Raw genomic sequence first — 21,977 nt, forward strand, 5'->3', positions numbered from 1 at the left:
ACAACAATGTGTACAAGTGGGCCAAGTGCATGCCGAGCTGCAAGATACTGGATGCCAGCGAGACCCTTAGAAGAACTCAAGAACCGCCAATCATGGAAACTTCAGGAAGAACCTATCTAGAGACGGACATAGACAGAGTAAGGAGAGATGATGAAGTGAGCTCCACACTTCCACGAGACTTGGAGAAGAGAACTTTACAGCTGAGTGGAGAATCTTCGAAGCGCTCAGATGGAGCACCACGGCCACCGTACCGCTCCACCTCACTCCCGAGACCAACTGTGAGCGCCATCGTGGTGAGTAACCCATGAATCCTCTTGAACTGAGGACTCAACACTGTTCTGTTTAGTGGCTCAACACCAACAGCTATAGAAGTCATTATTGCATGTTTGTTGTGTTGTAGCATCTGCATACCAAATGACAGTTCACAGACCAAGAGCTGAAGAGTAGTATTAAGAGCTTCTTGAAAGAAACAACCTGGTAGCCACAACGCTAAAAGACCTGGCACCCATAGTGGCTAAACTAAATTTAGGAGTCATTAACAATCTAGTGATTAGAATATTTATACTGTTACTCTTTGTTTACTTGTTTTCCTGCTGTATGGAATGACAAGTCACCAACGCTAGTTAAAACATGTCGTTCTTTAAAACAATGCACAAGGCATCTTATCGAAGATTATTTTGAGGTCGCAGGAGTAATCGAGTCCATCGCTGCTCTGTGACAGCACTTATTAAAAATACATCAGCGTTTCCTATTATTCACACTGAAGCCGCCGCTGTCTGGACACACTTCTCTCATCTGCTGGGGAACAGCAGCCGTATTAATAATTCATTTGATCTTTTCGCTATGGAAGTGCTCCTTCTCAAATGCCAGTCATAAAGGCTGTGCGGTGCTAAAACAATAGAAACGACACGAATCGCAGATCGAGTAACTGCCAAAGCAACTGTGTGCATCTGAATAGAAGAATTCATCATAATCTCCCTCTTGCATTACGAGCAGCGAGACCAGACTGAAGCAAAGCATAGTGAGTCTGGGTTGAATCAGCTCTGGTGGGCAGATGTGTTTTTCAGATCTTGTGGATGGCAGTGTGCGTGACGGGATTTTATTGCTCAAAAATAAATGCCGTGAGGAAATAGTGTGTGACAGGGAATGATGGGCGTTCAGCTGTGAGCGGGTGTTTACTCAGTGTTTGTGAATATAGTGGATTGTTGCCACTTGACAGTTTTGGTTTGTAAACAACGCTAGTCTCAGATTAATGCTGCTCGAGGTGTGAACACACTGAAACTGCAGAGAAACAGTGTGTGAGTGTATGTGTGTATACTGGTATTCCCTACATTATGGCGACCAAATGTCCTCACAAGTACAGTAGTACTAAAAAATGTGTACCTTGTGGGGACTTTTTTTTAGTCCTCATGAGGAAAACATCTTATAAATCATACAGAATGAAGCTTCTGTGTTAAATTAGTTTCTAATAGCTACTCTCTGCACGTTCTTTCTTTCATAACGTATGCAAATATGTGGTGCGCTGGTCTCAAACGAGCAAGTCTAATTAACGAGCTGTGATTAGTGGCTCCTGAATGCAGAAGGTTTCTGTGATGTGTGGATGACAGCTGTCCATCATGTGAATAATCGTCAGTGTCCTTCATGTTTCTTCAGGTCTCTGATGGAGACGCGAGCAGCAGCAGGTAAAGACGCTCCTTCTCTTCAGTTCTCTTCTCTTCTCCTCTGTGTTGATCGTGTTTGTCCTCCTCCCTCCTCCTCCGTCTGTCTCTGGATCCTCTGTAGCGTCTCAGTCAGTTCTGGTGCCGTGTGTTTAGAGGTAGAACACGCGTGCACGCGCTCATCTGATCATGACAAGCTTCACAGACGGTGAGTGACACGCGTGTGAGGTGCTGCATGATTTCATGTTTGTGTTTAAGATGTCAGTCTGTGTTTCTCTGCTCTCAGCTCTACTGACTGAGATTTCACTGGTGAACTGCTGGAGAATGACAGATGATGGCTTATTCTGAGGTTAACACAGCTGTCATTGATAGTAGCATTTCTGTGCTTCATTATAATGTGATCTCTGCTAGTAAATGCTTCTCATTTGATGGAGTTTGATGATATCTCAGAAAGACTCGTGACTGACTTCTCTCTTCACTTTTCTCAGTCGGTTTTACTGTGTTTATTTTTTGTGAGGACATTTTCAAAAGTTTTTCCTTCTCACAACCAAACACACACACTACAGTTAAGCACATTTTTGATCATCATCAGCTCTTGTAAACAGTGTCACGTGTGTCACAGCGAGCAGCATCTAATGGGAGTTTCAGATGCAGGAGAACAGAAATGCCTGGGGCTTCATTAGACTTTGAGGATTTGGATTTTCAGGTTGTTTTTATGATGTTTTTCGTCAGGAACACGTGGCGCTTCATGCAGCTCACGGAGCATATTTTGATTTACAGACTGAAATATTACAGCACAGTCTGTAAATCAAATCTGCAGATTTCTATTTTAATGCTGGCATGAAATAAAAATCACCCTTTTAAATGCATGTTATAGACATTATTGTGAAAATTACTATATAACTGAATCTTCCGGTGAATCTTCTCATTTGTGTCGTTTGTAGATCTCCTCAAATCTCAAAACATTAGCTCTCTTTAAATCCGTGGCTTTCTTATAATCCACTGCGAAGCATTCAGATCCGCCTCCATTTTTAAATGCCATGCCCACATTTGAACATCTAATCAACAACTGGCAAGTCTCTAACCTACATTTATCTTTTTCAATAATCTGTTTCTGTCATCATATGAAATAAATGACCTGTCTGTTTCCGTTTCATCATGACTTTAAAGAGAATCTGTGCACATCGCTGATGAATGGGCTCTAGTTTTAAAAGCTGCAGTTCAGCGGGAGCCCAAATACTGAAGTCCTTAAAAAAAGAGAAAATCTGAATCCCAGCATGCATTGCGGCATGAACAAATGACGGTTTTCAGGCTCAGTTTTGTGTTGTTATTTGTTGAGTGAATGGTATTTAATCTGCTGCATGTACAGTTGTAATCGAAATTATTCAACCCCCTTGACCTGCAAGACATTTTGCTGCAGAGAACACAATTTTGTGAAAACAATTCAACAAAGGCATCAGAACACTAGTAGAGAAAGTTTATTCATACATATTTGAGTAATTTTGAGAATGTAAGTTGATGACTAATGAAAGAAAATTAAATTGGCTCTAAATGTTCATGTTCAAAATTATTTAACCCCCAAAAGTAAAATCTGGTGATTTGAACAGAGAATTAAATCTGGAGACTGAACAGGCCACTCAAGAACATTCAATCACTGATCCCTGAACCAAGCTTAAGTAGATTTGGATGTTTACTTTGGGATGACTGTCCTGCAAGAAAGTCCACTGATCATCAGCTTCAGTTTTTGCACCAAAGGCATCACAATTCTTGCCAAAATGGTCTGATACTTTAAAGAATCCAGGATGTCCTTCATACGGTCATGTTTTCCACTTCCTGCTAAAGTAAAACAACCCCATAACAGGACTGATCCACCTCAATGTTTGACGATGGAGATGATGTTCTTCTGCTTACAAGTTTTGCCTTTTTTTTGCACCAGACATACCACTGATCCATGGGTCCAAAAAGTTCCAGTTTGGTCAGATCACTCCAAAAAACATTCTTTCAGAACTCCACAGGTCTACCCAGATGAATTTTAGGATATTCTTTTTGTTCTTCTTGGTCAAGAGTGTTATTCAGCAAGATGTCTCAACACGAAGGCCATACTTGTCTTGTGTTCATCTTATACTCTGCATTGAAATGTTTTTCCTCCTTTCGTTGGGTCATCTTGAAAGTCTTTGGCTGTACATTGCAGGTTTTTCTCAGTTGCTCTGATCAAACATTTTATGATATTGTGCTTTTTTGTTCAACGCCCTCAAAGGTTTTCTGATACAACACACTTTAAACTAAAGAATAATGCTGCCAGCTGTGTCTCTAGGAACTTTTAAATCTCTTGAAAATCTTCATACAGCCTTAGACTTTATAATAAAACCATTTCTTCTCTATAGATTTTGTGAGAGCTCTGTTGACTTTACCGTATTTGCTACTCAGCTTCAGCATATGCATGGACTAACTGTATGTATGTGTAACAGCTCAAGCTCATTCTGTTTTTAATAGTGTTTTTAAAGGCTTTATTGTGTTTTAAGACAATTTTGTTCTTCACCATAAAAATAACTGACCAAAAAACAGCAATGTTGAACAGGGGTTGAATAATTATGACATAGTTGTGTTATTAAAAAATCCTAGAACTCAAAAACATCACATTATATATTGACATTATCACTTTTAATATACCAGTAATCTGTTATAGATGCAATTTTTATAAAGTCCTGGATCTTCACAAAAGCTTGTATTTGTAAAGTACTGCAGTCACTGGGGGGTTGAATAATTTCGATTGCAATTGTATGTAAAACAATAGTTTTGCTTTATATAAAGGTTCAATCTGTCTATTTACTAAAGGCATAGATATTATTGTGAGATAATTATTTGCATTCATCTCCCTGCTGAAAAAAACAGATAATGCCAGCCTAGGCTGATTGGCTGTCTATAGCTGGTTTAAGTGGGAAGTAGCTGGTTTTAGCTGGTTTTTTCACCAGGGCTGAAATCAGAGAAACATGAACAGGCAAATGTGTTGTTAAATAACTGAAATATTACCTTAAAATTTCAGCAAATGTTTGCAGCTAAATAATAGATTGTGAATCCCTAAATTAATGTAAAATCTATTGCTTTTGGTGATTGAGACGAGTGGTGACCACCTCTGTATAGCCTGTTGCTTCATTTTCTTGGATGCAAATATGTTCACTATGACAAAAAATCAAACGCAAGTAAATATCTGCATCCATCGACAGTCGGAATAAAAGCGGATCTTGTGTTCATCTGAAGCTGCTGGTTCTAGTTGAGTTTCCCTGCCTGAATGAAAGCTTTTGCTTTAGAGAAAGACCTTCAGCGAGTAGTGATTTCCCATCATGCCATCTGTTGTTGAGCACACTGAGAGCTTCCTGTAGCGGCGCTGATTTCTGATGTGAATCAGACAGTCGTTCTGACAGCGGCGTCTGTCGTATCGCTGCTCTTCAACTGCACTACATGTTGATTTGATATTCCAGCTGCTCACAAACCCGTCGGGATCGAGATCTAAAGTGTGTGTTCCACTGACGTGTGTAGAATGAGAGAAAACAGACCAAGAGAAAAAAACAAGAGTGAAGCCACTAATAAAAAAACATGATCCAAAGATCCAGAGCAACAAACACAAACACACCTGATGCAAACAATTCAGAGCTTCTTCTGCTGCGGGCCTTTTTTAAAATTAAAATATTCAAGAACAAACTGAAGAACCGCAAGTGTGTCAGACAGACAGGAAGTGAGCATTACAGACACAGGAAGGGTTGGTTCAATTGAACATTCGTCCAAAATCATCATTCATGAAGTGAAGTTTGGTGTATACATGAGCTTCAACAGACATACACACCAAATTATATCAAAATATGTCTTAGCAATCATCCTCATAAACACAGTCACTAATGTCTTTAGTGAACAAAAACAGCGGAGAAAGAACCCAGACGTGTATCATTGTATTGGATCCGAGCAAGAGTTCTTAAAGGGACAGCAGTCTATATACACCTGCGGCTGACATTAATGCTAATCATACAACTAAACACAGTTTTGACAAACATTTAATTATACAGTGAACACTGCGCAAAGAAGCACTTAAAGTGTGCCTTAAGAAAATAAATTGAAAGCACATTGGTATGAATTATGTGGCCCTGGACCACAAAACCAGTCATGATCAGTGTTGGGGGAAAAGCATTGCAAGTAACGCAGGTTACGTAATAATATTGCTTTTTCCAAGTAACTAGTAAAGTAACGCATTACTTTTTAATTGACAAGAAAATATCTGAGTTACTTTTTCAAATATGTAACGCCAGTTACTTTCCCCCATTTATTGATTAAAAGCTCTCCTGTCCTCATGCTGAGAGAAATCGTGAGTAAGATGTTACTTTAGTTCTAGAATAAATGTGAACATGCATTAATTCATCTCACTCACTAAAAAACAGATACAGTGTTCCTCAAAATGAATAAAAACCTGCAATAATTAAATGTTAAATACAACTATCCTTTATGTGTTTAATCCCATTTTATTAACCGATGTCTTTGCTGCCGACCTTCGATGATCCAATTCATCCAGACTAAACAAAAATGACTCAAGATAATCTAACATTTGTTTTTGTTTTATTTCTGAAGAGTTGACATTTGTTCTTCTGCGGTCTACTGTACAGACGTCAATTCACTTTTCTCTAAGCCTGAAGCTTTTGGTGTGAGAGGGTTTTTACATTTTCCAAAAATATAACTTTTTATATTAAAAACAAGCAAGCCCTGCCCAGATTTAAAAACAAACGCAACACATTACTTTCCATAAAAAGTAACTAAGTAATGTAATTAGGTAGTTTTTTTTAGATAGTAACTCAATATTGTAATGATTTAATTTTAAAAGTAACTTTCCCCAACATTGGTCATAATGTTACATTTTTTTTAAATTGTCCTAAAGCTAAATAAATAAGCATTCCATTGATTTGTGTATAAATAATCTTGACTTGATTTGTGGTTTGTTAGGATAGGACAATATTTGTCAGAGATACGACTATTTTTTGACTTGAAAAGGAAGGAGTTTGTGTTATTGGTGTGTGTGTGTGTGTGTGTGTGTGTGTGTGTGTGTGTGTGTGTCAGCGGGTGTCGTTTCTCATTAGTCATGTGACAGATGGTTCTCTGATCTCCTGTAGCGACACTAGCGTCGATGCAGCATGACGTCTCTGTAGCGCCGCGAGCGAATCTGATGACGTGATTCACGTGAGTCTGAATGTCAATGAGACATTTTTGTGAAAGTCACAGTAACTGCGACTCCTTGACTGTTATTTTAGACCCATCAGAGCAAATACAACAGCATTATCACGCCTGAATGAGACGCCGCAAACACATGCAGTCACACGCTCAGCATTATACCTGTGCCACTTTACTTGGTTTGGTTTCAACCCTCAGGCCTCCTAAGTCATTTTGGATCCAAAAATATTCACTTATTAAAATGAAATAAAATGATCAAAAACTTAAATGATAAATGCAAAAATTTAATAATGATCAAAAAGCATTGAAAAGAATATATATACACTACCATTCAAAAGTTTGGGGTCAGTACATTTTTTTTTTTTTTTTTTTTTAATTATTTTAAGAAATTAATACTTTTATTCACCAAGGATGTATTAAGTTAATAATTAAAAGTTTATTAAAAGTTAATAATAAATAATTTACATTGTTATAAAATATTTATATTTTGAATAAACACTGTACTTTTTAAACTTGTTATTCATGAAAGAATCTTGAAAAAAAAAAATCACAGGTTCCAAAAAATATTTGGCAGCACAACTGTTGATATTCTCCAACATTGATCATTCTAATAATAAATCAGTATATTAGAATGATTTCTGAAGGATCATGTGACACTGAAGACTGGAGTAACAGTTGATAAAAATTCAGCTTTTCATCACAGGAATAAATTCTATTTTAAAGTATGTTAAAATAAAAAACATTATTTTATATTGTAAAAACATTTTGCAATATTACATTATTATTTATTTTCTGTATCTTTAATCAAATAAATGCAGCCTTGATGAGCAGAAGAGATTTCTTTAAAGACTATTACAAGTCTTACTGACCACAAACTTTTGAACGGTAGTGTATATATATTTATATTCATATATGACACTTCAAGGACAACAACTAAAGAGGCTCAGATCAAGCATAACCCTTAACAAGAGAGACTTCTAGTCTTATCTGTTATTTGCATCTTGCATTTGCAAGTAAATGTATTTTGATTTAAAAAAACGTTTATATATTTGTACTAAAAATCAAGACTAAATACGGAGCAAAACATCTGTCTGCAGTGCATTTGTTCAATTGAAATTTAAATGAGGGCTTTAAAACTAACAAATAGTAAGGATTATAAAACTGACTGTTAAACTGAATTGTCTTGACTCGTTCAGCCGTCTGTGTGTCTGTCTCTGACTCTGCAGGAAACACTCAGAGACACACTGAGAAAACATGAAAAAGATTTATATTGGGAAAACAGCACTAAAAGCACCAAGAAATGGGTGTAAGCATCAGAAGAGGAGGTAAGAGTCTGAAATCGAACAGTCATTGAATCATCAGTCCATCCATCAGGCTCTACATCTAAATGTCATCTGCTCTCTCTCTGACGGCCGAAACCATTAGACCCCATCAGACCCGCTCATGATCGATCCCATCAGGCAGGTGAACGCTGCTCAAATCCAGTTACAGCCGTTTCCTGATGCGTATCGCCATTCTCAGCATTAAAGATGATAGAAAATCAGATTTACCTCAACTGAAACTGCAAGGCTGAATCCTATTCCGATCCTGCGATGGGGTTTTGTTCACGTGTTGAAGAACACAAGTTTAGGAAACACATCATCATCACTATTCCTGTTATTTGCTCTCTTTTGGCCTCATTTTACCATGGTAAATGTGCAATAAAGAGTCTCTTATCTTTAAGTTGATTCTTAAAGAACAATTATATTTTTAGCGTTTACATACAGTTGAATGTGATATAAATGGAATGAAATCAGACTGAGAGAACACGGCTCAATCATAATTATTTCTCTTTCATTTGATGTTTTTGAGGGTCATTAAAGTATAACTCCAATATTTCATATTCATGGATATTCCACGAGCGCATGTATAAATCATGTTTAGTGCTTTTGATCACAGAGTGTGTTTGCTGTGGAGCGAGTGACCCGTTTTAATGAAGATTCAATCGTTCTGAGAGTCGAAGAGCAGTTGTTGAGGAGTAAATGAGGATCTGTGTGTAGTTCGCTGCAGGAGCAGAAGGAGGATCTGCGCAGACGTCTGGGCTGCACCACACACAAACTGCAGCAGCTGCAGAGCGAGTTCGAGTCCACGCGTCAGTATCTGGAGACGGAGCTGAGACGAGCTCAAGATGAACTGGACAAATTCACTGAGAAACTGCGCAGGTCTGAGAAACAACCAATCCCCAAACAACCTTTCAGTAAACAGTTCTGAAAAGAAACACTTTTTTCGTACTGTGAAGAACATTTTGATAATCTAAAAACCTTTTTAAAATGATAAAGCTCAATGGAAACCAATGGTTCTTCATGGAGTCAATGCAAGCTAAGGAGTGTTTATCAATTTGAAATGAGTTCAGTTCACCAATGGCAAGAATGTTATTTAGCGTAGGTCAGTTCAGTGTGATTCAATTCAGTTCAATAACAGTGTCGATGTTTTAAGATGTGAGTCTAAATTAATGATGCTCAGAAACACCATGAGTCTTAACCAGATGCACAAAATATGAAAGCTAAAGACCTGGAGAAAAAAAATATTCTTGAATGCAAAAAGCGGAACATTTCCAGTAAATTTCTGAAACCTTCCAGAAAGTTTTTGGAAGTTTCTGGAAATGTATCAGAGATTTTCCACCCCTTTGCACCAGTCCAGAAACTATCATTCCCAGTATAAACTCATGACAGACAAATGTGTGTGTGTCTGACTTCATCATCTTCATCATCTCTCCTGCAGGATTCAAAGCAGCTATGCAGCTCTACAGAGAATAAACCAGGACATGGAGGAGAAAATCCACCGAATGGTAAGAGACCCTCATCTGAAGATTCATTTAAAACCAACCCTGGTGAAAAAAACAGCTAAAACCAGGCTAAGCTGGTTGGCTGGTTTTAGATGGTCAGCAGGCTGGTTTTAGAGGGGTTTGGGCCAGTTTCCCAGCCTGGTCTTAGCTGGTCAGGCCGGGAGACCACCAGCTAAAACCTGCTAAGACCAGCCTGGGTTGGTTTTAGCAGTTTTTTCAGCAGGGAAATGACTTCAAACAGCCCAAAGAGTGACTGATAAATTGTTTGTTTGGTTGCTTCGTTATCGCTCAATGATCAAGCATGCGTCCCTTTGTTTAGATCTCAGACGCTGATGATGCTTTATCATAAATCATCACAGTAACTCTTCAGAGACAAACGCTGAACAGATCCTCACTATCACCAGATCACACAGAACCACTCTTATACAAGATCTTCTTCAGTTTTTCTGAGTTTAGCAGTTATCGAGAGCGACTGACGTGTTGAAGCACTTTCAGCAGTTATATGAAGAATATTGAAAGCTTTGACTCTTGTGCGGTGATCAACAAGTGCTGCTCTCTGAACAATTGAACAGCAGAAATGAAGGAGGAGATGGAGAGAGACGCAGATCAATAACCGCAGCAGTTTCTGACTCTCGGAGCGATTACACGATCAGAGCCGGAGCGCAGCGATCGTCTCGTAATGAAAGCGTGAGTCTGAGCTGCGGTTCAGCGAGTCTAAAGATCTTAAATCCGATTAAAGTTTAAAGCCATTTACAAAATCTAAACATGGGCTTAATGCACAAAGACGGGCTGTGAAATGATTTTGTGTGGTTTCAGCTCTGACTGATCATTTCAGGCCTTAATAACAGACATGATTGTCCATCTGCTGCAGACCAGAGTTTCATTCAACAAGATATTAGATTCTCACCATCCTGAAGCTATCCATTATAACTGACTGTCTGTCATCCCTGTTGAAAAAACAGTGTATGCTGGTTAGGTATGTTTTGGTGCTGGGATGCTGGTTTTAGCTGGTTTATGTTGGTCCTTAGCTGGTCATGTTGTTGGTCAAGGACCAGCATAAACCAGCTAAAACCAGCATCCCAGCACCAAAACATACCTAACCAGCATACGCTGTTTTTTCAACAGGGGTGGCTTTACTCTATTTCTTTAACTTGGCATGTTGGATGATCATGCATTTATAGATGGTTTGAAATGGACTATTTCACTCAAATAACTGCTGCTGCATTTCTTGTTTGTCAGATATGTTGACATTCATAAATTGAAAAAATGTAGAAATGTTACATTTACATTTATGCATTTAACAGACACATTTATCCAAAGCAACTTTCAAAAAAAGAAACAAAAGGAATTTGTAAAAAAGGCAACAATATTTCTCAAATCTACAATGGAGATTAGGGAGCAAGTTGCGAACAAATATTCATTATCAGACATGGCATGCTGTTTTAGTGTCTGATCATCTGAAGCAGACCGGTTTAGAAAGACTCAAAGCTGCGGCTCTTGATGTGGAAAATCAGCAGGACGCACTGAAGATGAGCTCAGAACAGAAATACATTGTGAACGAGAAGAACCTTTTTGATATGCAATTTAAAGTTAGTCAAAGAGTAGAAATGAAGGTCAGAGCCGACGGGACAATCCGATCGAGAAATCCCAGAATGAACTGCACAGCGTCGAGTGACATAAATCATTGTGAACTGAAAATAAACCAATAACAACAACAACAACAACAACAGTTAGAGTTATAAAGTTATAAACTGCTTAAGATGAATAGGACGAGTGTTCAGAGACTCATGTTTTTCCTCCATATTTTAGTTTTTTGTTGTTGTTTTTTTTTTTTCAGTGGAAATGTCCAAAGATTATTAAAGCAAGATACATTTAATGGACGTGCAAAATGGCAAGATAAGAAATCTTGTTTTTCTGAGAAATTGATCAAAATGGAGTTCATAACGTCAGAAATCAAGTTTTCCTTTTGAGTTAAGTTGATTTTTTGAGGCCAGTGGCAGATATTTGTAAAGTCACTACATTTGGATCATTTTGCATCTCTAGTAAATCTTGATTTCTGAAGTTTCATTAGGCGTGACGCTCCACTGCAGCTCAGGACTCAACCCGTCTAATGAATCTGTCGAGCGTTTCAGTGTTTTTCCTGAATGTGCCGTTTTCGGTGTCCTCATTAGTCCAAGTTTCTCAGAGAAAACACAAATGAGACTCCAGAGACGTGGCGCAGAGACACGCATCAGTGTTCAAATCCTGTTTGATCCGCAGCAGAAGAAATGGCAGCCGCAGCATCTCATATACGGCCAAACAGTATAGATGTACAGAGCCTCACGACGGTCATTCATCCACATTCAGCTCTTTCTAACCTCAGAGACGACATCTACATTCAGTCTAAAGCACAGCCAGCCTCCAGAAACACACTGGACGCTGCTTAAAGACACTTTGGGTCTCATCGCTTTCAGTTCTTGTGTAATTGGCTCATGTGGGATTTGAGACTCGACCAGAAACACACACACACACACACACACACACACACGCACACACACACACACACACACACACACACACACACACACACACACACACACACACACATGTTGGGTTTACATGTTTTATGGGGACATTCCATAGGCGTAATGGTTTTTATACTGTACAAACCGTACTTTCTATGGCCCTAACCCTACCCTACACCTAAACCTAGCCCTCACAGGAGATTGTGCACACTTTTACTTCCTCAAAAAAACTCATTGTGCATGATTTATAAGCCTGTTTCCTCATGGGGAACTGAGAAATGTCAAAATTTACTGGTATTACTATCCTTGTGGGGACATTTGGTCCCCATAACGTGATGAATACCAGGTACACACACACACACACACACACACACACACACACACACACGATAAACTCCAATGTAAAACTCAGTAAATAGTCAAAAGGCGCTCAGGTGAAACATCAGTGCAGGTCACATGACCATGATTGACAGGTGTTGCCATAGAAACAACATCATACAAACCACAGCAGTAATTGAGGTGTAGAGAGATGATTGGAGACGTACCTGTGATTCAGGAACAATCTCAGTCCATCACTCGTTCAGTCCAGCGCTGATCTCTGATGAACAACTGCTGTCTAGAAATGACACACGAGTGTTAGTGAACTGATGTTTTCATCAGGAGAAATTAACTATTCATTTGAATTAGGGACACACCGGAATAAAAATTCTTGTCTGAAGGCCCCTATGTATTTTGCCTATTTTTTTTTATTTTTTTTACCATTGCATAAATTAAATAGCCAAAATGTGCTTTTACAGTTTTGTCTTGCTTTAAAAAAAGAAAAAAGTAAAAATATGTATTTAACACTGAACATTTTTAACATTCTAGTAGACATTATAGCCTACCAACAAACCACAATTTAACTTAAAATTAATAAGTATAACAAGTAAAATAATATTCTTTGGCCATTTTTAAGAGCCTCTTCTTGAATCAGGCATGTGTTTTAAATGTACAAATAAATGCAGCCTTGCTGAGCAAAGGAGAATGTTGGAGCTGTTGGAATGATTGTTAGCATTATTTTTGTCTTTCTTTTTTATTTTATTTGCCAGAACAACAGTAAAATGACAATACTAACATTTCTGAATGTTGACTTTTATTTAGTGGTAAACCCGCAAGAAGACCTCAGTCCTACTTTTTGCAGATTTGTGAATGATTGTCATCTTTGGTCTTTGAACCCTGGCTAAGGAGCTGCTGTCAGAATAAACACAATTGGTGTCTGGTGTATTAGACAACAGAACGTTCTGGAGTTGATTGACTAATGGATGATTTCAGTCATCATACAGTAACCTTTCTCTTCTCATGAAGACATGCGATGCGCTTCTAAACAGTCTCTCGCTGTCGCTGCTTGATTTCTGTGTCTTTCTCGGCCAGTTTTAAATGTTTCCACACTGACCACATGTTTGATCATTAGTGCACGCCTCTGTTTGATCGTGTCATGTCATTGTTTGCTATCATTTATTCAGCCTTATCGCATAATTTCAGTCGGCGAACATTTAAATCATCTTATTTGAGCTTGAACTATAGACATCATGAAACACTGGTGCATGTGTGTTTGATTCTGGTTTCTATTAAAGCTCTTTCGCAGACTATAGCCTATACATCCGTCATGAGAGCGAGTGTCTGTTTGTGTTAATCATATTAACACAAGGGCCTAACAGAACGAGGTCTATGCAGATATAAATCCTGTCGCATTAAATCCATTAATCACATGCAAATACTTCAGATGCTCCACATGGTTTGTTCAATGAATGTGAGCTGTAGAAATAATGGGATTTTCATTCAAACAAACAATCAATTGCACAAAAAGATGCTTCTAGATCTGATAGAGACGTGTGGATTTAAGAAACTCAACTGATTAATGAGCAGAAATTACAGGCTGAACTGAAGCGGCTGTGATCTACACAACAATGATCGCTGATGTTTATTGGGTTTATTGAAATCGCTGATTGGATTAATTAGAGATGTTTAACATCAGCTCAAATTAGGATAATGTTTATGATATCCTCATATCTTCACGCCTCAGATTAGAGCTGGACGATGATGTAGTTTAGTACGGTAGAGCGTTCATGTTGGCTTTCGTGTTCCAGACTCAACATCACGAAGAGGAGAAGAGATCTCTGAGTCGAGAGATCGTCACGCTGAACAAGCACCTGATGGAGGCCAACATCACCATCCAGAAGCTGCGAGAGGATAACGTACGTATGACAGACGACAAGCTGAATGTTTCCATCATCCTCAGGCTAGAGACACCTTCACAGCTTCATCTGAAATCTGATGGTTTTCATCAAAGTGTCCACATCCCTACCGGCTCTCAGGAACCATCCTCTCCCAGCAGGAAGTGTTCTTTGAAGGTTTCTGACAGGTTTCAGCTAATATTGATCAGCTTCTGGTCTTGAGACGGTGATCTGGAGGTCTGGAGCAGCTGGTGCTTCAGCATCCACTTGATTTCTCTCTAGGTTCACTAGTTAGGGTCCATTGAGTCAGAGATGTTGTCTAGATTCTCTCTCAGATTTGTACACTAAATGATCATTTGCTAAATTAAATCATGTTTGATAGTTTGCTTTTCCCACAGGATTTGTACAGAAAAGACTGTAATCTGGCGGCTCAACTGCTCCAGTGTGGAAAATCTCCTTACAGAGCGCACAAACTGTCCGAGGTACGACACACACACACACACACACACACACACACACACACACACACACACACACACACACACACACACACACACACACACACACACACACACACACACACACACACACACACACACCGCTGGTTTCTTTCTCAGAGGGAAACTCAGCCTAAAAATAGCACAACCTTAAAGAAACACGGAGGCGCAGCGAATCCTTTCCATTTTCATTCTGCAGGCGCTGGCTTAAAATGCATCGGTTTCTTTCTGTCTCTTTCTGCCAGAGGCCAGACGGGTTTCATTTGAATATAAACTCTCTGTGCTTTGTTTGATGGTGGCAAAGAGAAATGCGCTGGTTTTATTTCTGATGGAGTGCGTTTACAGTTATGCTCCATGTACTGTTAATCACAGACAGAACAGAACACTCTTCCCATCGTCCTTCAGATGGACTTCAGAGGATGAGGAGGTCAGATGGAGGTTTTCTTCATAGGATTCATCATATGTACCCGTTACATCCATCAGAATAAAGGAGGTTTTATTAGCAAATACAAGTTTCTTGGTGGGAATGCAATAGTGCAAGAGAATGTAGAAGTTTTGTGAGCGAATGCAAGTTTCTTGGAGGAAAGTCAAGTCACCTTAATTTATATTTCACTATTTATAATACAGATTGTGTCAAAGCAGCTTTACACTATTAAACAGCAAAACTGTTTGTCAATAAAGCAAGAGGACAATAGTCAAGAGTCAACATTTCAGTTAAAGTCAGTTCATCATTGATTCAGCGATGTTGACTAGATTGCCAGAAAATGAAGTGTCCCCAAAGTAGCGGCGAGGAACCAAACATCCACTGGTGCCAGAGATAAAGAACCTCTGGAGAAACCAGGGTCAGTCAGGGGTCAGTTCTCCTCTGGCCAGACCAAACCAGCAAAGTCAGATTGTGCAGAGGACTCAAGCAATGCAATAGTTTTGTGAGTGAATGCAAGTTTCTTGTGGGAATGCTATACACTCTTACAGTTTTTAACAGATGCTAGGACACATTTCTCAATACTTAGGTCACTTTTGCAAAACTCTTGACACAGTGAGCACAACAGAAGTCTATGTGGGATAAACTGAGGATCAATTATCATTGTTTTGGGACAAAATGCATTCAGTGACTACATCTCTCAAATTTCATGAATTCTTTTCTCACTCAGACACAACAACTGACAAAAATCTGTGTACGTACAGGACATTTTGCACATGCTTACATACTGTTTTCAAAACTGTTAAACTTATGTTCAAAACAATAACGTAATGCAAAACGGAATAAGACAGCAAAATTCAACAGCAATATTTTATTGAAACATATTTCAAATCTAAAAATGCGAGTAGATTAGCATTACTATTGTATCTGTATCAGTGGATGGTGTGTCTACAAATTCTTGTATTTTGGAATTACTTAGTGCAAAAAAATAAAAATAAATAAACGACATCAAATATTGATGAATTCTGCATCATGTCTGATTCATTCCAGTAACATATATTGTAGTTATAAACAATACATATTGCAATTATAAACAGAGATGTGCCCTTGTTTTACACAAGAAAACCCTGTGTAATGCTACATCAGTGTTGCCAGATGTACGATAATTATCGTATTTGTACCATAATTTTGACCTCTGTACGATGTACGATCAATAATACCACAATGTACGATAATTTCAGAATTTTGTGACACCACGGTCGTTGTAATTATAGAGCTTCTATTCTCAAAGATCTAGCTGTGTGGATCCTACGTCTACCTTCATGATTGTGAGGAGACGTGAACGTGGCGTTACGCATGTCTTTCATCCAATCTTACGTCTTCTCAACCAATATCATCGTGGAGAATGGCTCTCTCTCACGAGCACAAGTTGACGTTCCTGTCGCACTTAGGTCAGTTGTTTCAAAACTGAGGTTGTTAGTTTAACAATAAAGTATAGAAAATGAGTGCTGAAAAGGATAAATAGCTGTAACATCTAGATAAATATCTTTATTTTGAACGTTTGACTCAAATACGATAATTTTCTCCCAAATACGATAATTTTGAGCTTCTGGTACGATACTTGGACATTTCCAATCTGGCAACGCTGTGCTACATGTTGTTAGTGTTTTTTAGCTCATTGTTTTGTGGGTGACAAAGTGTGTTTGTCGGCTGTCAACCGTTGCTAGTGTTCTGGAAGAATGAGTTTATTTGAGACCTGAATAAAGTGTTTTGGTAGTTGTAATGCATTTTGAATGTGAAATGAACTGCTTTGCCAAGCTGAAAGTCGGTTAGGAGAATTGTCTGAAGAGTTTTGCAAAAGTGACCTAAGTATTGAGAAATGTGTCCTAGCGTCTGTAAAAAACTGTAAAAATAAGGTTTCCAAAAGGGTGTTTTTTCAGTGATGCCATAGAAGAACCATTTTTGGTTCCCCAAATAACCTCTCAGTGAACAGTTCCTAAAAGAACCATTTTTGAAGAACATTTTAAAAATCTAAAGAAACATTTTTGATTATAAGGAAACTTTTCTGCATTTGAAAGGTTCCATGGATGTTCAAGGTTCTTACAACCATTAATGCCAATAAAGAACCTTTATTTTTAAGAGTGTACCTTGCTGAAAAAGCTTTTAGCTGGTTTATGTTGGTCATGTTGCTGGTCAAGGACATTCCAGCACCAAAACATACCTAACCAGCATATGCTGTTTTTTCAGCAGGGTAGTTGGGAGGGAACTATAGAAGAGAGAGATTTCATATATTTTTCCCCTTCACCTCCCTTTACACTCTTAAAAATAAAGGTTCTTTTTCAGCATCGATGGTTCCATGAAGAACCTTGAAAATCCATGAAACCTGTCAAATGCAGAAAAGTTTCTTTAGATTTTTAAAATGTTCTTCAAAATGGTTCTTTTAAGAACTGTTAACTGAACAGTTCCTTGGGGAACCAAAAATGGCTCTTCTAAAATGGCTCTTAATGGTTCCATAAAGAACCTTTGACATCTGAAGAACCTTTGACATCTGTGGTGAAAGAAGGTTCTTCAGATTATAAAAAGGTAAGAAAGAGATGGTTCTTTAAAGGACCTTTGACTGAATGGTTCTTTGTAGAACCAAAAATGGTTCTTCTAATTGGCAACTTTATTTTTAAGAGTGTATGTCATCACAGCAAATCACGCTTGTACAATCTTTATTTGTAAGAGTTTAGGGGCTCCATAACATAAAGATGTGAGTATGATTTCCCATTCTTTCTGTGTGTAAGGGTAAGAGTTTCTCCATGTGTTTGTTGTAGCTTCCGGCTGATCTTCAGGAGCGAGTGAGTTCCCACATGGAGCAGCAGGGTCGGGGCCGGAGCGCAGCGCTGCGTCATTCCTACTCGGACGCCGTTCCCACCGCCGTCATCGGTCGAGTCCTGGAGAAACCCGAGCCCGGGAGAAGCTGTCCGGTCACCCGCTCGCCGAGCCCGCAAGTCCCGGAATTCCCATCCGGCACGGACAAAGCTCAGCGGCAAGCGGCGTATAAATCATCTGACCTCTACTGCAGCGACACGGCGCTCTACTGTCCCAGCGATGAGCGGCGGCGTGACCGATGGCCGGAGAGACGGCAGAGCGCAGACCACAGCGGACGGATCCGAGGACAATCTTCTACCGAAAGCAACCTGGATGACGAGAGCTTCCCGCTGCACAAAGACCCTTTCCGTGGGTTCGTCCTCAGATCTTTTCCCGCATCCAGCTGTTATTCCAGCTGCAGCACAGCCTCGGATGAGAAGGTTCACGGTTCGTCCTCCTCTCAGCAGGCTTTGTTTACCGACTGGCACGAGAACTCATCCTCGTATGGAAAGGAACATCAAGGATTTCCCAAGTCGAGCAGCTTCCAGCACGTGGGCTCACAGAAAGACCGACCCGGCTACAGCGCCTCTGGAGACAGTCACGTCCACATCCCGGATCCCACGGACCTGACGGACGGCTGGCGGCAGATGAGCGTGGAGGACGTCAGCAGCTTCTCACCCTTCAGTTTCTCAGAGCGCCGCTTCACTCTCAGCCCCACAAAGATCAAACCGGCTCCCCTTTACAACAGCTTCCGGGATAAAGACGACGTCTTCCACAGGCGAGCGCCAGATCTGCGATTCGCTGCGTCGGCGGGATCCAGTCCTGCGTCGAACCCAAAGATGAGTCTGAATGCGCTGAAGGCCGAGAGAGGACGGATGTTTTGCTCAAAGGGTTCGACGAGCAGCTTCTTCATAACTGAAAACGCCAAAGACAAGGAGAACACGACTAAAGACGCTTTACAGAGAGACTACGCAGATGAAAGTCCCGGCAGTTCAGCGGAGTCACTAAACCAGGGTCTGGACGTGCAGAAATATAAGGATCATAAAAGCCCTGGAGCTCAGAAAAAGACACCGCAGCAGCAAAAGTTTGGGAACGCCGGACTCAGTCGCAAAGACAGTCTGACTAAAGCACAGCTGTATGGAACGCTGCTGAACTAACAGTCTGTAAAAAGCAGTAAACACCTGAAGTGTGTCATTTCTGCCTTTCCAAACACTCCTACTGTCCTTTGAGTTCCTCATTCCTCATTGGTCAATCACACAGATAGTCCCGCCCCAAGCTCACGTGATTGGTTGAATCAGAAGTTGCCATGTCAGGTTTAGACAAACAGATCAATGTTGTGTAGCAGCATCAAATAAACCAAAAAAAATCTGAAATTAACCAAATAAATCATTTAAGGAATACCTCAAATGAATTATCATTAGAAGGTTTTGAGTTGCCGTAATATTTAAATTTTAATATATTAAATATATATATAATATTAAAATAAAAAATATTATAAATAAATTGTCATAATAAAAAATAAATTTTGTGACAATGGACCACAAAACCAGTCATAAGGGTAAATGTTGGAAATTGAGATTCATACAACATGTAAAAATCTGGAATCTGAAAGTGCAAAAAATCTAGATATTGAGAAAGTTGCCTTTAAAGTCGTCCAAATGACGTTCCTAGCAATGCATATTACTAAAAAAAAATTACGTTTTGATATATTTACGGTAGGAAATTTACAAAATATCTTCATGGAACATGATCTTAATATCCTAATGATTTTATTCTAATGGCATAAAAGAAAAATCAATAATTTTGACCCATACAATGTATTGATGGCTATTGCTACAAATATACCTGTGCAACTCAAGACTGGTTTTGTGCTCCAGGGTCACATATATAATATTTTATTATATAATAAGGAATACATAAAATGAATTAACATGAGAAAAGGTTTTGAGTTCCCGTATTATTTCAATTTTATTTTTTTTTTATTTTTTTTATACAATAATTGTATATATTTGTTAGCTGAATCTTTGATTTTGTGATTAAACATCATCCATGCGGTGGCACAGAAATAAGACAGTTCAGTTTAAAGAAGACAGTAACTAATTAAGCTTGTGATTCTTCAGATTTCTCCATCTGACTCACCAGGTCAAATCTGAATCATTTTCTTTTTACATGAAAGTCATAATCCAGTTTGTTCTTTTACTAAAGCGGCTCCTGTGTTTAAACATCATCTGATTGTAAATATTTGGACCAAATTGTTAATATTTCATCTTTAGGAAACAGCAGATCAACATACGCCATTATTCATTATTCAGGAGATTTTCTAGCTGCCAAAGCTGGTCAGTGATATTGAAGCTTTTCAAACACTAATATTTTTCACCTAACACTGTGTTTATCTACAGGGTACACCAGGAATGTACATACAGCATGTAAATGAGGTGAATTTATGCTTTATATCAATATATAGACCAAAAGTGAGTGATGAGCTGCAGTAACGAACTCAATTCACTGTTTGTTTCCCTGTGATGCCTTTCAATGCAGATCTCAGTCATAATGTGGAGGTTTTTACCTGAATGTTATTATAATAGCAGATGTGAACACACACACAGACACAGACACAGACACAGACACACACACACACACACACACACAGACACACACACACACAGACACAGACACACACACACACACACACACACAGACACAGACACAGACACAGACACACACACAGACACACACACACACACACACACACACACACACACACACACACACACAGACACAGACACAGACACAGACACAGACACACACACACACACACAGACACACACACACAGACACACACACACACACACACACACACACACACACACACACACACACACACACACACACACACACACACAGACACACACACACACACACACACACACACACACACACACACACACACACACACGTCCGTCCTGTAGTATAAATATCTGCTCTGAGGGGAAGGATCTCTTACTTTCTTCCAGCTGTTATGAAATTAAATCACAGTGGAAAACTACTGGAGCCTAATAGATGTTCTTCCACAGCAGCTGAGCCCTTGTCATCTTTAAAACAGGAATATGATTGTGTTGTAATGAATGGATATTTTTCTGTTAAAGCATGTTCTGTAGCAGTTTCAGAAATCTAGTTTTGTCCAGATCAGTAAGCACATTCCATCTCACAAAACACATCAAATCCACTGTAAGCACTTACTGACGTCTGTGCAGCTGATGTCCATCAAGATGATGTCACTTCCTGCAGCTGATGTCATTTAAGGAAGTGGCTTTTGTTAATTGAAGACTGACAGGATGACGAGTTTGTCCCAGTTTGCACACTTGACCACTGTATTTGGCTCAAGTGTGCATGAAGACTAAGCGTGTAGAACTCTGATCGTCTGATGAGACATTTACAACAGTTTTTACAAAGATTTATTTTCAATACTGTGCATTGAAAACATCTTGCACATGTCTGTTTCTTATGTAACAGATGATAGTTTAGTTGATTCTAAGTGATAAAAAGCAATTACAAATGTTTTGGAAACCAATAAAATGTACTAATTTTGCTTTACTAGCAAATAGTGTGTAAAATCTAATTCATGTGACTTGAATGTCACTGGAAAGCTTTCCTAGAAATCCCATTAAATTTGGGCCAAGTGGGGTTCATGAATGATTAATGGGAGACACAGAAGCACTATCAGAGACTGTGTGGTTTTATTGTGTGTTAAGAGAAGAGCTTGAGTCTGGGTGTTGAGACGAGCCCAATGAGGACACAG

The 21,977-nt window shown here is 39.1% G+C and overlaps 1 protein-coding gene across 1 annotated transcript; it reads left to right on the forward strand.

Annotated features, from left to right (window-relative positions):
• Positions 1-1,334: 1,334 nt before the first annotated feature.
• begain (brain-enriched guanylate kinase-associated) lies at positions 1,335-20,842 on the forward strand. Its single transcript, XM_073827492.1, has 7 exons — positions 1,335-1,357; positions 1,654-1,866; positions 8,906-9,067; positions 9,627-9,693; positions 14,321-14,428; positions 14,806-14,889; positions 18,142-20,842. Exons 1-7 carry the CDS (start codon positions 1,335-1,337, stop codon positions 19,333-19,335), a joined length of 1,851 nt encoding a protein of 616 aa, XP_073683593.1. The 3' UTR covers positions 19,336-20,842.
• Positions 20,843-21,977: the final 1,135 nt, after the last annotated feature.

This window comes from Garra rufa, chromosome 21 (assembly GCF_049309525.1).
Source record: "Garra rufa chromosome 21, GarRuf1.0, whole genome shotgun sequence".
NCBI lineage: Eukaryota > Metazoa > Chordata > Actinopteri > Cypriniformes > Cyprinidae > Garra > Garra rufa.